Below are 17212 nucleotides of genomic sequence, written 5' to 3'. Positions count from 1 at the left end.
CAAAAATATATGTGATAATATATATGAAGTTCTTTGAAAACCTCAAAGTGCTGTATAAATGTTAGTTAACATCCACCATCGTCATATTATAAGGGGAAGTATGATAAGTGTTAAAGAGTCATTTGAGCAATACCACTCTTTCTTGAGGGGTAGAAAGAGAAGTCAGGGAAGATTTCAAGAGGAGAAACCAGAATTGAAAACTGAATGAAGGGACTCCAAAAAACTAAAATTGGATTGACTAGGTAGAGGAGAGGCATAGTGGATAATGTGTTATAACCTTTGACAAATAACCAGAGTACTGAAAGGTGCCTAAGACTCTTGCCTAGGGTCATATAGACAATGCAAGATAGAAAGCTATTGATCCGCTGGAGGGATCACACATATCCCCAAAGCATAGTCATTGATCTAAACCCTTCAATCACTGAGAGAAGGCTGGAAGGGGTGAGTGGAAGGGAGAAGCAATTTTGAGAAAAGGTGGACTCTGAAAAAGAGTCATTACAACAATAAGATACTCAGTAATCTAGAGCTGAGTGAGAGAATTAGGCTGCTAATACAGGACAACAAAGTAAAGGAATCCACCATGGGAAGAAATGCCTCCTAGATGTCAGTGCCCTGGACCAAAACTCCAGATGCTTCATCCTAGGGGGCTGCCCAAAGATGAATGGAATCTATTTTTGAAATCTATTTCATTAAGTTCTTTCTCGAGTATTTTTTCAAATATTTCTATGGTTCTATTACTTTATTTCACTCTATGGCTATTTATATAGCCCCAATATCTACCATCTCAATCTGGAAAATGCATTTTCCGCACAAATCCAGCTTGTATAAAAGCTGCATATTGCCTACAAATGTTATTTTTCCATATATACATATTATATGAGGTCATCACCAGTCTTAACCTTTGTCTTGCCACTGAACTTCGATGATTGTGGAGGAGAGAGTGAGACTGACAACTTTTTGCAACTCTGCCCCACTCATATCCAATTCATGTGCAAGTCATTACCTTCAGATGCCATTGGTTCCCTGAGGAAAAAAAGGAACAACAATTGTATACATACATAAATACGTTTATTCTTTAATGAAATTACAATCTCAGAGATATGGGTACTATCTACAATAGTAACAATTCATAAATTACACATGCTTTCTCATTCTATATAACTCTTTTTCTACCTTTTCCTAAAAATCCTCCATAGAATAGATATATAAAGCACTGGAAACCTTCCTATGGGTCTTGTAGCATTTTGTGTGTAGGTGTGTATCACCAGAGTTTTTCATCCATATTCCTCTTTTCATACATTTCTTTGATATTATCTTTTATCATTGCCATCAGTAATATATTACAGATTTCTTATACCCCATGATAAAGCTCTTTATTATCCTTTAGGTAACTTGCAGTTTTGATTCCTTCAAGATCTTACTATTCCATGAATCTTAGCCAAATATTACTGCCAGAATATTGATACAAAAAGTTTATATTTGCATGCCAAGTCGCAGCTTGAGTTCTTTGAAAGTACTACATAATTTCTCAAATGCCCATTTTCTTTCTCCTATTAAATTCTGAGTCCAAGTCATTATCCATCCGCAATATCTGTCAAGGAAATATATACTGATTGGCAAATTCAGTGAACTACCCATCCAATTGCTTGTTAGAATCTAGGCAAAATGCCTTCTTACTCAGTTTGGTTTTCTTTCATTTTAATTTGTTTTGTTTTGGTAAAACAATTGTTGGGTTTTTCTCTTTGGAATATTTGTGAATCTCATGAGTCGGTCCCACATTATTCTGGGACTCTCAATTATCAACCCAATGATATCCATAGATAGGATTATCTGGGGGTATGTTGTCATCTATTCCCTAACTCTCTTCTATTTGAAGTCTGAGAAGAACAGTCCATGATAGTGGTTAAGCTTATGTCTCTGGTTATAACTTTGTTATAACTCTGATAGGTATGTATGTATGTATGTGTATGTATATATGTATATGCATGTGTATTTGCATATACATATATACACATGCATAAATATACATATGCATATACATAATTATATATAACAGTTATAACTCTGGTTAAGCTTATATCTCCCTAGGTTGTTTTTTTTTTTATACATCACTTGATGTTGATAATTAGAAGATCATTGAACAGTATTCTTCCTATAATTGCCTCTACAAAGGAATCTTTTAGGATCTTAACATATGTCTGAAAAATACCCTTTTGGAAGAGAATCTATTAAGGATACATATGTCAATACATGAAATATATGTACCTTTTTCTTTTATCTCTCTCTCTCTCTCCATATACATACATACATATATATATATATATGTATATATATATATATATATATTTGTATATATATAGTCTACAATGACAAATGGGTACAAACAACATAAGATTCTTTAGGGTACAAGACAGTTTTCCCATTTGTGTTTTTGTGGGATCTAGTAGCAAAGCCCTCTCCCACATGGATCCCCTTCAGTCATGGCTATGGCAATTCAAAGGATTCTGTAGGTCTGTGTCCACTCAAAAACAAAAGCTCAAGATATCCTAATTATATCTTTACTTTTGCTTATCATATAGAGGGCACCTCAATGTTCTGGTCATCAAAAGAAGAAAGAAAAAAAGATCAGAGAATAATTAGTTCAAATAATGACATTTTAGTAAAGTTCTTTTTTAAAGTAACAATTAAATATTCCTCCCCTAAACCTGAGATATTCTCTCACAAATAACATGTGATTAATGGAAAGATAATGCTTTTGAAGAGGAATATAAAGTAAGCACATGTGACCAGGACACACACATGGTCTCATATTCCATGAAGTATCTGCCAGAGTATAATATTTCCTAAATATATGAGCATAATGTGTAATCTCTAGTGGGCCTTGGTCCCTGCTGGTGGGGAACCTGTGGCCTTCTAGGTCCTTGGGTGAGGCCTTTTGACTAAGTCCAAGTTTTATAGAATGATTTCTTCTGTGAAGTTTGGATTCAAAGGACTGAATTTGAGGACCTAGAGAGCCTCAAGGTCACAGGTTTAGCGATAGTGCTCTGCTGATCCCAAGGTAGAAGTCTATGGGGCTTCTTTCTGCTTTCAGTTTCTGGTTTATATAATGCAGTCTCCATTTGAGGTACTATTCATTTCCCCATCAGAGGAAGAGTGGGCTTTTCTATTTCCTTTTTATAGCTTGAAGACCAGATGTTCTTTATTGTTACATTTTCTTTAGAAAGATAGAAACTTTATAAACCTTATCATTATATTAGGAAAAATTCTCAGTGATTTTTCCCTTGGAGATAGATAGATATATGGTTAATAAAAGATAGATAAATCTAGAGATAGATAGACAGACAGATAGATAAGCATTCACTAAGTACCTACTATGTGTAAGGCACTGTGCTAAGCCCTTTACAAATATTATCTTTTTTGATCCTTACAACAATTCTGAAAGGTTAGCGCTGTTATTAACCCCATTTTACAGCTGAGGAAACTGAGTCAGTCAGGGATTAAATGATTTGCCTAGGGTCACACAGCTAGTAAGTATCTGAGGATGGATCTAAACTCAGATCGTCCCCACTCCAAGTCCAGGGCTCTATACAGTATACTACCTATGCCTTATGCAGGGTGTATGTGTGGTAGGGGGAGGGGAGAAGGAAGTTGTCTACCTGTGGAATAAATATTTTCTCTTTCAAAAGAAACTCCAGCTCACAGATGCTAAGCTCTTTAGGGTGTATATACTACTTCTCTCCACAGAATGTGTATTCCTCAAGTACATGGACTGTTTTGGTTTTGGTTTTGTGTCCTAGTGTTTAATAGAGTACTTAATGCAGTGTAGATGCTTAATGAACACTTATTGATTTGGAATACAAAGTTAACCTCTATCCTTAGGCTTAACTATTTTATTTTTACCTCAGCTCCTTGGTTACTAAGGACAGTGTCTTTATTAGAGGCCTCACATTCTGACTTAATGTAAGAAATTCCTTGTGACTGCCTGATTAATTTCAGACTTAAATTTCACTGCATCAACATCTTTTTAGAGTCTTCTCTTCTGGAAAATTGTCAAGGGCTTTCTGGGTTGAAGGCCTCCTCAGTTTTTCAAATCTAATACTTTTCTTTTAATCTTCCATGCAAATGAATGGAAAGGAGAATAGGAAAGCAAAGAAAGAGAAAACCAAGATCATTATCTTTCAACTACCTTTAATATGTATATGTGACTAAGAACCAACTTTACTATCTATATACTTTGCATCTAACAAGCACAGTACTTTGTACATAATAGGCACCTAACAAATATTTGCTTTTGAGGAGAGAGAGAGAGAGAGAGAGAGAGAGCAAGAGAGCTCTCATTTTCAGGGTAATTTCTATTTCTGAACTATTATAGTATCTTCCTTGCCAAATGCAGGCAGTAGGCACAGTGAGCCTTTACATGTTGAAAGATGAATCTAAAAGCCATATTCTCTACTGAGTTCCATGATATCCTGTCAGAGGAGAGTCTATTACTAATATCTCTAAAAGTTTTATGCAACAGCTAATGCTATAACTGAAGACCATGCGCTAATGTCTTTTCTAGCCCTAACAGCCTCTGATTCTATGACCACACAAGTTAAGTTCTAGACTACACAAACGAAGTTATAGTTAGCATAGTAGCATTTGCAGAAATAAAATCAGTGGTATGAGTAGCTCCTTAACTAAACATACACATCTCCTAAATAAAAGTAATCCTTTTCCCCCACTTTAGTGAATGATAGTTTTATTTTAGAGGAGTCAAAGAATCTTAGCTCAAATCCTGCCTCTCTCCTAACCTTACTGAGCCTTGATTTCCTCATCTGTAAAATGGAATGGTTAGAAATTGTTCTAGATGCCCTTTGAGGTCCCTTCCAGATCAAAATCCATGATCATATGATCCTAATCATGCCCTATTATTACAGTCAACTCTCCATACCAGCTTAAATTTTCACTCTCTCTTTGTGTGTCAGCTCACACTTCTAAAGTGACAGACGGAATCCCTCACTATAAATTTGACTTCCAGTTCTGTAGCTCTCCCTGCTGTTCTCATATTTTAGAGGATTTTTAAAAAGCTGGATCTGATTCATTCATTCATGCAACGAAGATCTATTGAGCATTTACTATGTTCTAGGTGCTGGTAGAGATGCAGTTTGGAGAATAAACATGGTAAAATTTGCAGAAATAAAATTAGTGGTATGAGCAATTCATCAACCAAATATAAATGGGCAACAATCTAGTGAGTCAGGTAATACAACTGTTATTATCTCCATTTTATAGATGAAAAAGTGGAAGATCAGAGGGATTAAATGATCTGACCAAGATAACACAGAAAATGTTTCTTCTCAGGATTTGAAACTAGGACTCTTGATTCCAGGTTCAGTGGTTTCTATACTTTGTCAAACTGTCTCACTTAAGACTCTTCCTGGTGAGAAAATAAATTTAGTTAAGAAACTTTTTTTTCCCTTAAGAAAACATAATTAAAAAATCTTTTTCTTACAAAAAAATTTAGATTAAGTTTCCTGTCCTGTTTTTCCTTGAATAGATCTGGGAGTGTTCACTTTGCGCTACAACTCAACCCCTTCAGGAGCAGACACAACATTGAATGGTAAGCACTCTACAAGGACTTGGGGGAGGGTGTGGTCCATTCAAGGTAAGTATAGTTGAAAGTAGCAAAAAGCTACTGGTGGCACCATGAGAAGCAATTTGCACATAAGCACTTGAATATGTTTTTAATGGTGGTGGTGGCAGTGAAGAAGATGCTTATGGATGAATATTAAGAAGAAAAAACAAAAATACTCCTCAACTACTGATAATGAAGTGTCAGAATCATCCTAAGATTTGAGATTACCTAGGGCTTTTAAAAAATTATTTTATTTTTATTATTATTTTTATTTTATTTATTAATTAACTTATTTTTATAATTTAATTTATGTGCAATATATAATAATTTTCAATTATTATATATCATATGTTATAAATTATAACATATATTATGTATTCAATTAATAATCATTAATATTAATATCATTTGTTATTAATTATTAATATATTATTTAACTTATTATTTTTAAAGTTATCTTAAATAATAACATTTTCCCCATCCCCCTTGTTATGTGTGTGGAAAACAAATTTTAACTCTTCAAAAAGAGCAAATCAAAAATTATTTGCTTACTTTGGTGCTCTCTATTTGGTTTGGAGGATCCCAGTGTTTCATTAAGCCTAGCCATCTCTTAAACCTGACCTCTCTTGTTTGAATTATGATATAGAAGCTTCTGTCAGGCATGCCTAAGGGCTGGTGCTTCCACAAGAATCCCCTAGAGCTGTCAAAATTCTGATGAAGATTCTTTAGGTACAATGTCTCTGTTGCTTCATCCTTTTTTCCTACTTTGGAATTAAAGGATATTGTCAGTGTTAGCCCAAAACACTGGTCAGCTCACTTTTTCCATTCTGCAAATCTTTTGGCATAGTTCATAGGTTATCTTATAACAAAGAATACATACAATAGTTTTAGAATGGGGAGAGAGAAAGAAAGAGAGAGAGAGGAAGAGAGAGAGAGAGAGAGAAACAAATCTGGGTATAATTTTGATTTTATAACTTGATCATATTACAGTTGAGATTGTCAATCAGATCCCTATGATCTCGGAGGCTAAAAAAGAATATTACTTATTATTCCCTTCAGTAGAACCAGTGAATTGCCTGCAGGGACCACATATGCCAATCTGTTTACTGAAAATTATTAGTCCCATGTCAGTAGTAGGTCTCACACCATATATTTTCCTGCCTTAATGTTTAAATATGGTTTTGGTTTTGGTTTTGGTTTTAAAGTCATATTATCCAACTAGGGTATCAAAAATATTGGACAAAAAATTGTTTTTACAAGGGTGATATAGGCCTATGGGCTCTGTTGGGAAAACAAAGACCCTTGGTGTCAGAAACTGACTGTGAGGAACCATTTCATTTTTGCGTAGGAGTATCTGTATGGCATTCTTTTTCTTAGAGTATTCATTTTAGCTACTAATCACTTAGGTCTTAAGGAGGGAAGTTAGGTATTTTCATTTCAAAGATTTAGAAGGGACTTTAAAAATTTTCTACTCCAACAGATTCATATATTACAAATGATAAGACATGAGTCCAGAAAGGTAAAATCACTTGCCCAGTCATATTTGAATTTAAACCCTCCTGACTCCAAGCCCAGAATTCTTTCCACTGCCTCTGCTTTATTACTAGACCATTTAATTCACTATAAAGGCCTAGGGGACCTCAAGAACTGATTGCTACTAAGACTCAGAGAAGCAGATTACTGGCAGAGAGGGAAATATGTTCCCCCAAGTTCAAGACTCAATTCAACAAACATTTGATCAGAAATGATGAGTTTAATGATCTTAGACAAATATGGAACATTGAATGCATGAAATAATGAAAAGCAAAATGAGCAGAATCAGGAGAACATTGTATACAGTAACACCAATATTGTTTTAAGAATAACTTTGAGCAAATAAGTCATTTTGAGTATTAGAAATATTCATATTAATTACAAAGGATGTATGAAGGAAGATGCTACCTGAAATCCAGAGAAAGAACTGATAAATAGAAGTATGTATAGAATGATTTTTCATATATATGCATATTTATATCTAATGGTAGTTATCTCTAGAATGGCAGAAAAGAAAAAAATTACATGATTATTACATCTCTAAAAGGAATAGCAAATTGTACATAATAGGTTTGCAGTTTCATATTCAATCATCTTTTTTATTATACTGTTATGGAAATGCTTGTTTTATTCTATAAATAAAATAACTAAAAATTTTTAAAAATTCCTGCTATGGGTAAGAAATTTTGACAGGCAGTAGAGATAGAGACAGAAACAAAACAGTTCCTTCCCTCAAAGAACTTATATTCTACTGGGGTGGTAGAGAGCTGATATTTTATAGAGAGGTAGATACAAAATAAAATAAAGTTGATTCAAAAGCAAAAAAAACACATAACTTGGGGAGGGGATTGGAGATCAGAAAAAGGTCTCTTGAAGACAGTGTCTTCTGAGCTGTGATTTCGATAAATCAACAAGAATTACATTAAATATCTATGTGTCAGGTACTATGGCAGGCACTAGATATAGACTGAAAAAAAAAATCATTCCCTGCCTTTTTAAGGAGCTTATGGAGATCATAGCTTTTAGAGCAGGTAAAGAATTTAGAAACCAAAGTGCAACTCCCTCATTTTATTAAGGTTAAGTGACTTGTTCAGAGTCATCCAATCAGTAAGCGTCTGAAAAGGGATTTGAATCCCAAGAGTAGCACGCTAACCACTATACCATGTTGTCACTCATGCTATAGCAAAGATGGAATGTCCAAATGTGATTACATACAAAATCTATTCAAAATCCATACAGGGCATTTTGGGTGGGAAAGTTTCTAGCTGCTAGAAGAATCGGGAACCTCACACCGAAGGTAATGCTTAGACTTAGCTTAGAAGGAAAGCAGGGATTCTAAGAGACAGACATGAGAGGGAGCACATTCTGGGCATGAGGACTAACTTGTGGAAAACACAGAGATGGGAGATGAAATGTTATGTGTGAAGTTCCAAGAAAACTACTTTGATTGGACTATGGAGTGTGTGAAAGGGAATGATGCACAGTAAGCTTGTAAAGGGCTTTAAATTACAAACAGAGGAGTTTGTTCTTGCTCCTAGAGGTAATACAGAACCATTGGAATTTCTTGAGCAGAGAATTGACACGATCAAATTTTGGCTTTAAGAACATCACTTTGGCAGCTGTGTGGAAGATGGATTGAAGGTGGGAGAGTTGAGTCAAAGCAAGACGGCAAACATTTATTTAATGTTTACTGTGTGCAAAGACTATAGTAAATGCTAGGGATACAGATAGAAGTAAACATAAAGATGATGTCCTTATTTCTAATATGGGAGGTAATATACAAAATGGAGTTGAAAGTGGGCAGGGAATGAAGGTACTTGCCAGGGACCCAGTAAGTCCTGAATCTCAACTGGAAGAAAATGAAAGGAACCTTGAGTTCCTCTGCAAAATGGAGACCCTGAGAGGAACTTACTGGTAAGATAGCCCAGGAAAGGGATGGCAATAGTCTAGGCAAGATGTGATGAGGGCCTTTGACAGAAGCCAGGTGTAAGGAAGGCATGCATTCTAGACATGAAGGATCATCTGCTCAGAGGTCTGGAGGCAGAAGATATATTATACTATACTATACCATACCATACCATATATACTATGCCATATCATACCATACCATACCATACTCTATCATATCATACTATACTATACTATACCATACTGTATTGTACTGTACTATACTATACTATTTCATACCATACCATACCATAACATATCATACCATACTATACCATGCCATACCATACCATACTATACTATACTACACTACACTATATCATACCATACCATACCATTGCATACCATATCATACCATACTATACCATACCATGCCATGTCATGCCATGCCATACCATATTAAACCATACTATAAGAAGATATAGGAAATACAGATAGAAAACTAGTTTGACCGGAATGAAGAGTGTGGGAAGGGTAGTAATGGAAAGGTAAGTGGAAGCCAAATTGGAAGGTGGGGGGCCATGGAGAATTTAAATGCCAAATAGAGAAGTTTGTACTTTTTCCTAGTGTCAATAGGCTATTTGTTACTAAAGATTTCAAGTAAGAGAGTGTTTTGAGAATATGAGTCTGGCAGCTTGGAAAGAAGAAAGATTGATGGCAAGAAGACAATTTTGGAAGATATTGCAATAATGTTGGCAAGAAGCAATGAAGTCATGAGCTATAGGGTGGAGTTGGTGAGACTAGAGAGAAAAGAATAGATGCAACATACAATGTGAAGGGAAGACCAACAAGGCTCGCCCTCTTATTTAATATGGGATCTAAGGGAGAGAGAAGAAGCAAGGATAATTTCAAAGCTGAGAATAGGGCAAGGCTAGAACACTTCCTTTTCATTAACTTCTGAATGGGCTATTTAAACACTCCAGCAAATTATGTTGACTGTGGTATACTGTGGTGGTGGACTTTAGAACTTGAAAAGAGCCAATGTTCTTCCAATAATGGTGATGATTAGCTTGTTCTTGTCTCCTTACTGATATTTCCACATTGTTTTTGAGTCATTTTTCAGGTGTGTCCAATTCTTCATGACCCGTTTGGGGTTTTCTTGGCAAAGACACTGGAGAGGTTTGTCATTTCTTTCTCCAGTTCATTTTACAGAGGAGGAAACTGAGGCAAAGAGGCTTAACTGACTTGCCACATAGCTAGTAAAAGTGTCTAAGGCCAGATTTGAACTCATGAAGAAGAGTCTTCCTGACTCCAGGTCTAGCACTCTACACTGTACCACCTCACTGCCCTTACCTTCAGTAATAACAATTGGTAAATGGTCCACCGACTAGAGAGAAGTTTTGGGGATCTACTTTTTAAAAATTCTATTTATATAGTGTGTAATTGTATTGTGCCTTGATAAAGCATTGTGAGAGTTATGAAAGAAATACAAGGTCCCATTCTCTACCTTGCTAGAACTTATAATCTAGCAAAAATAACCAAAGAAAATTAATTTAGACACTGATCTTTTTTTTTAATTATATTATTGGGTCAGTTACATAATATAAATTAACTGGAAATTATAAACATTGATCATCTCCAATACCCAGGTAAGAAGTGGCTATGTGACCATTGCCTTCGAGACTCTAAGTTACCTCAGGTCTAAAACAATGGAGCTAGAATGGGTGGTGTCTAATGCCCCATTATAGCTTTAAATTCTCTGATTCTAATCAATTTCCTTGACTTTATGCTGTATATACTTATATTTTCAGAGATAGTCTTCTGTCCTGTATCCTTACTCTTATGGAGGGAGGGGTAATCTCCCTATGCATACATACATACATACATACATACATACATACATACATATATATATGTATGTATATATATATTGCATTTAAGTATTTTATACTGAGAAGAGATCCATAAGTTTATCCAGACTGTCAAAGAGATCCAGGACACAGAAAAAGGTTAAGAAGCCCTGGGTTAGATCATCCGTACTTGAGGTAATGGGACCCTGGATAACCAAGAAATGACTGGGAAAAAAATCTTTACTAGAACAATAGTCTTTGGGTCTCAGGAGATCTTTTCCTTGTAGTCGATAGGATGTCTATTGGACTTTTCAAGTTCTTTAACTTTTGTGACCTTTCTCCTAACAACAATAGAGGATATTGAGGACATCCTGAAACATTAGGAAGTCTTTACTAGTGATCATATCTCTCAGAGCTGTCATTAATTTTTGTCAAGTTTCATCCTTAGTGATGGCATTTTTAGACACATTCTTAGACCTTTAGAAGTCCTCCAACCTAAATCTCCAACTACCTTTCTGTACTGATTTCACCTCTCTCCAAATTTTCTATCAGAAAGTCAAACCCACTTTTCTCCAAGCCATCTTTTCCTCTTCCACCCACCATGACATATTTTGTTATTTTTATTTTATTATTTCATATTTTATTATTTCCAGAATTCCCTGTTCCCACTCCTGATTTTTTAAATCCTTCTATTTTTCAAGACCCTCCTCAAACACCACCCTTCTATGAAATCTCCTCATCTTCCATGAAATTGTCCTATTTAGAAAGGATCTCTCTTGTTACAGAACTCAAAGTCCCACTCCTATTTATTTGTCATTTAACTTAGTTCAATAAGTGTTTATTGAGAACCTACTGTGTAACAGATATTAGGTAAAACATAAGGAATAAAAAAAATCAAAATCTACTTTCAAACACTATGTTGTATTCGAGGAGGGGCAATGGAAACACAGCATATATATACAAGTGGTTAAGTAAAACAAATTCACAGTTATTCAAAGTAATTTCTTTTTAAAATGATCAAATTTAATTGATGCTTCATTTTTATGCTACCTTTTTCCCAGGTATATGTTATTTTATATTGATCTAAGTATATATGTATATATTTCATATGTATTTCCAAGTATATATTTGATATTTTACATATACCCATAAAACACATACATATATCTTTGTTATTAGGAATAGTTTGCTGCATAAGGGAGTGGGTCTTACCCACTTGGATATGTGTGTATGTGTTTTGTGTATATATAATATATATGAAATATGTACTGTGTATATATGTATATTTACATATGTGTATATATTACATATTTATATGTCTGTATATATGTGTATGTATCTCTATATACATATGTGTATACATACACATATACATGCATGCATATGTATGTGTGTGTGTGTATATATGTATATATATACACACATATACATATAAAATGTCCAAGTGGGTTAGGATCTACTCTCCTATTTAGCAAACTATCCCTCATAACAAAGATCTTAAAAAGAGAAAAGAAAAAGTTTAACTAACTTAATTAAAATATCAACTATGTCTTCACAGTGTATGTACTAGTTACAGACCTATAGTCTTTTATATTTGCAAAGTAGGAAGGGGGATGCATTTCCTAAACTTTTAACCAATACCAAGCTTGGCCATTATTGTTACTGGTTTTTAATTTCCCTTTGTTCTTTGTTATTGTTGTTTTTCTAAAATTATTGTGCAGATGATCATAATATCATTTCAGGAAGCAGAGAGTAGTAGTGACTGAGGGAATCAGTAAAATTTCCTGAAGGAGGCAGAACCTAAGCTGTGCTTTGAAAGAAAATGAGGATTCTAAGAGGTAGATGTTCCTGTTCTAGTCTGTCCAGGCTTGGCACTGGAATGTGTGTGCTTGTTGACAGAGACCTAGCCTAGTTAAAGACTGAGAGGCACAAATTTTCAGCACTAGGGGTGGGCTCAAGTCAGCTCTTATTGATTTAAGAGCTAATTGTCCTATCTTTAGCGTGAGCATTTACATTTCTGGAATCCGCAATGGCTACAAATCGAGGCTTGATTTGTTGCTTTGTTGATTGTCTAGATTTAAGGAAATGAAGATTAAACTTAAAAGTTTTGTACATACTTCCCTCTTCCCCACCCTAGAGCCTAGGTGTTAAACATTGCCAGCACACCCCTGTTTTGCTCTATAAATTTTGTCTGAGCTCAGTAAGAGCTTAATGAAGTTATCACCAGACTGGAGGTCTGGTGTCTGAGTAATAAATAATGAGGAGGAGGAGGAAGGAGGAAGCAGAGGAGGAGGAGGAGGAGGAGGAGGAGGAGGAGGAGGAGGAGGAGGAGGAGGAGGAGGAAGAAAAGGAGAAAAGAGGAGGAAGGAGGGAGAGGAGGCAGAAAAGGAGGAGGATGAGAAAGAAAAGGAAGAAAGAGAAAGAGGAGGAGGAAGGAGAGGAGGAGGCAAAGGAGAAAGGAGAGAAGAAAGAGAAAAAGAGGAGGTAGAAAAAGAAGAGGAGGAGGCGTGGAAGGGGAGGGGGAGGATGGCAATAGGCATTTATATAATGTATTATTATAAGATATTATATTATAATTTTATATGATATATTTATACTATATTTTAATTATAAGATTTGCAAAGTGCTCTCCTCTGGACTTCATCATGCCCCAGAAACCTCTCTGTCCTCAAAGACAGCTTCTTCCCTAGACCTCACACTCCCACAGTACTCTTGGTCCTGGGGGCTCCTACCTTCCCCTGATCAGAAGCCAAAGACCTCTCTTTCAGAACCTTTATTTAAGGAGTGAACTCAGGGCAACAAAGTCTTCATTTCCCACCCACTGCTTTTCTGTTTCCTTTTGTACATCTTCTCTCCCATTAGACCATGAGCTCCCTGAAGGCAGGGACTCCTTTTGTCCTTTTTTCTGTATCCCCAGAACTTAACACAGTGCCTGGAACATAGTGGATGCTTAATAAATGTTTCTTGATTTACTGAATTTAAATCCATCATCTCATATGAGCCTCACAACTCCCTTGGCTGCAGCCATTCCTGAAGACTATCTTGTTCAGTTGTTTCAGTCATATCTGACTCTTTGTGATCCTATTTGGGGTTTTCTTGGCCAAAATCCTGGTTTGCCATTTCCTTCTCCAGCTCATTTTATAGGTGAGGAAACTGAACAGGATGAAGTGATTTGTCCAGGGTCACACTGTCTGTAGAATAAGAAAGAGGTCTCGATCTGTCACTAAAAAAATCCAAGTTCTTTGAAGTATTATACTGTAGTTATGTGCAATTCCTCTCCCTTATGAAAAGATCCGTAAGGACAAGTTCTGCCCCTTATTTGCCTTCATTTCTGCCCCCCTATCTAACACAGTGCCTTGCTCATTCTTTACCATTTCTTGACTAGAATCAAATGGAATTTGATTGTCCTGAAGGAGAAAAAAAATTGAAGAGAAGCCAGAGAAAACATTTATTTTCATGTTTCCCACGGGGGAGTCTTTTGAGTCACCTTGAACACTGAAGATAATGTGTCTGTATGTCTTTCTCAGGTACTGTGTCTAATAAGCCAAAGAGTGGAGCACCTTGGGCAGTGATGGTGGCAGGTTTGATTTTTATATGCATCTTTCTATTTGGCCTTGGAATAAGAAAGTGGTGTCAGTACTGGAAAGAAATGTGAGTATTCTGTCAGAAAATGGAGATGGAAAATGCTCCTCAAGTGGAGGGTGGTCATACTTTTCACTTTCTATTTTCAAGATTCTTTTAAATTCACACTCAGTGGAGTACTTAGATGTTATTGTTATTCAATTGTTTCAGTCATGTTCAACTCTTTGTGATCCTGTTCTGGGGTTTTCTTGATAAAGATACTAGAGTGCTTTGCTATTTAATTCTCCAGCTCATTTTACAGATGAAGAAACTGAGGCAAACAGGGTTAAGTGACTCGCCCAGGGTCACACCAGTAGGTGTTTGAGGCCAGATTTGAACTCAGGAGGATGAGTCTTCCTGACTTCAGGCCTGTCACTCTATCCATTGTGTCACCTAGTTGTCCATTTTATTAATAAGAAAAAGAAACCCGAACCCTGATACACAGAGAGACAATATAAATTGCTCAGAGTCACAGAGTTAGGAATAAAGGAAGCTAGGATTCAGAGTTGGAAGCAACTGTAGATATCACCAAGTCTAGCCCATTTTCCCATGCACAACTTTCTTTCACAGTTGGGAAATTAGAGGCCCAGAAAGATAAATGAATTGCCCGATGTCACATTAGAAGGACATGAACCTAATGCCCCTGCCTTCAGACTGAGTTCTTCTTCCTATATGCCGCTATTAATAATTACCAGCCCTAATATGAAGAATCCCCGTCACAACATCACTAACAGTGGAAACTAAAAGTCCTACTATCACAAATTTAGAGATGATGAAGCTTCTTTTTAGAGACTTAGCCAGGACAACAAAATCACTAAGGGTCAGAGCTGAGATCTGAACCAAAGTGCGCTAATTCTGAGAGCCGTGTGTGTTCCACTATTCTACACAGTCTCCTAAGACTGTTCTTCATTTACTTGGCTAAGTCTTAGCAGTCATTCATTCAGGCTGAACAAATCAGTGTGCATGAAATGAGAAATGAACCTCACCTCTGTCTAAAACCTAAACTGGGTTTTCTTTTAAATCTTCATTATTTTTCATTTTCATGCATCTCTGAACAGTCTAGGTCCAGCTGGGCCTGGATGTCGAAGTGTGAAATTAGGAGAAAAAGTAATTTCAAGAAAAATTTTCAGCATTTTTTCAACAAAGTAAGCTTCTAGGGGATTTTTTTTTGAAGATGTGGAAGGAGGGAGAGGTAGAGAAAGGGTGGACTGATATGCCCTCTTCTATACCTAAGAGATATTTCATAGCATATTGGTGACAGCACAGAATTTGGAGGTAGAGCTTGGGTTCAAATCCTACCTCAGACACACTTACTAGTTGGGTGGTCCTTGGCAAGTCACTGAAACTGTTTCCTCCTCTGCAAAATGGTGATCATAAGAATACTTGCCCTCCAGAGTCACAGAACATTTAGAAAGGGCTCTGAAAACTTCAAGCACTATCATGTGACATTTTATCCTTATGTTTTGGGGAAAATTTTCCAAAGCCCCTCCAACCCTATCTTTGTCACTTATTAGAGATCCAGACTGAGGGACGCTGTCTTTGGATTCAGAACTCTGAAGCTCAGCATCCAGTCTCTAACCCTTGCTTCCCATGTGAGCATGTCACTTAATCTCTGTGGGACTCAGCTTCTTCATCTGTAAAATGAAAGTATTGGGCTGGGTGACCTCAGATTGATGTCCTTTGCATCTCTAGGTCTAACATCTAGCAAACTTCCTGCTCTTCAGTTTTATCATTTATCAACTGAGAATAATAAAAACTGCCTTTCACATCTGAAAGGGTTGTTGTGGGGATGGTGTCAAGTAATAATTTCTATAAAGTAATAGTATTATATGTTGTTTGTTGTTGTTGAGTCATGTCTACTTTTCGTGATCCCATTTTGGATTTTCTTTTCTGTTTTTTTTTTTAAAAGCAAACATTTATTAGAACCAACACAAGAGTATGAAAAGAGGGAGAAAAAGAGGAAGGTGGTGGAAGGGGAGAGAATGAAGTCTGTATTGGATTTCATTTAGGGTTTTCTTGGCGAAGATACTAGAGTAGTTTGCCATTTCCTTCTCCAGTTCATTTTACAGATGAGGAAACTGAGGCAAAAAGGATTAAGTTACTTGCCTAGGGTCACAGACCTAGTAAGTGAGGCTATATTTGAACTCAGGAAGAGGAATCATCCTGACTCCAGGCCTGGCAGTCTGTGCACTATGGTGCCACCTACTGTCCAGTGGAAAATGGACAGAGGCACAACTAGCACAGTGTAGTTGGGGCTCTTTCCCAGGTACTAACTAACATGGGAGAGGATGAAGAGTATTTCTTTCATAGAGTGTCCTTCCCTTGCCTGGTCCCCAGGCACTCACTCCTTACAGGCTCTCATAGTCATTACTTCCCTTACCTGAAGCCTCTTGTGACAAATAACATTTATTTGGGGTCAAGCGGGGTCAAAGAAGAGGTCAGTGAAGGCAAATGAAGCTGAAAGCCCCTATCCCTTTAATAAACTTAGCCCTCATCCTATGCAGTTCCACTCTCCCTCATCTCCCTAGGATCCATCTTCTTTAGTTAACAAAATCCCCTTCATCATAGACTTTTCCACTCATATTCTTTCCACCTTCCTCATTAAAATCTAGCTTTCTCCTGAAGAAATCTTGCCTCTTGGCACCCTCTCTGAGACTAACTGTTCCTACTCTAACACCAGCTTATACACAAGACCAGAAACTGA

At 36.4% G+C, this 17212-nt stretch overlaps 1 protein-coding gene across 1 annotated transcript in view; it reads left to right on the top strand.

The window, feature by feature from the left end:
- The window catches only part of CD96 (CD96 molecule), a 118193-nt gene that overhangs the window by 88324 nt on the left and 12657 nt on the right, over window positions 1–17212 (top strand). The window contains exons 13-14 of the mRNA XM_072614042.1: window positions 5540–5602; window positions 14415–14538. Of these exons, the coding sequence (XP_072470143.1) occupies window positions 5540–5602; window positions 14415–14538 (187 nt within the window). The remainder of the gene's footprint in view (window positions 1–5539; window positions 5603–14414; window positions 14539–17212) is intronic.

This window comes from Notamacropus eugenii, chromosome 5 (genome assembly GCF_028372415.1).
Source record: "Notamacropus eugenii isolate mMacEug1 chromosome 5, mMacEug1.pri_v2, whole genome shotgun sequence".
Classification (NCBI taxonomy): domain Eukaryota; kingdom Metazoa; phylum Chordata; class Mammalia; order Diprotodontia; family Macropodidae; genus Notamacropus; species Notamacropus eugenii.
This window is presented reverse-complemented; position numbering and strand designations above follow the sequence as displayed.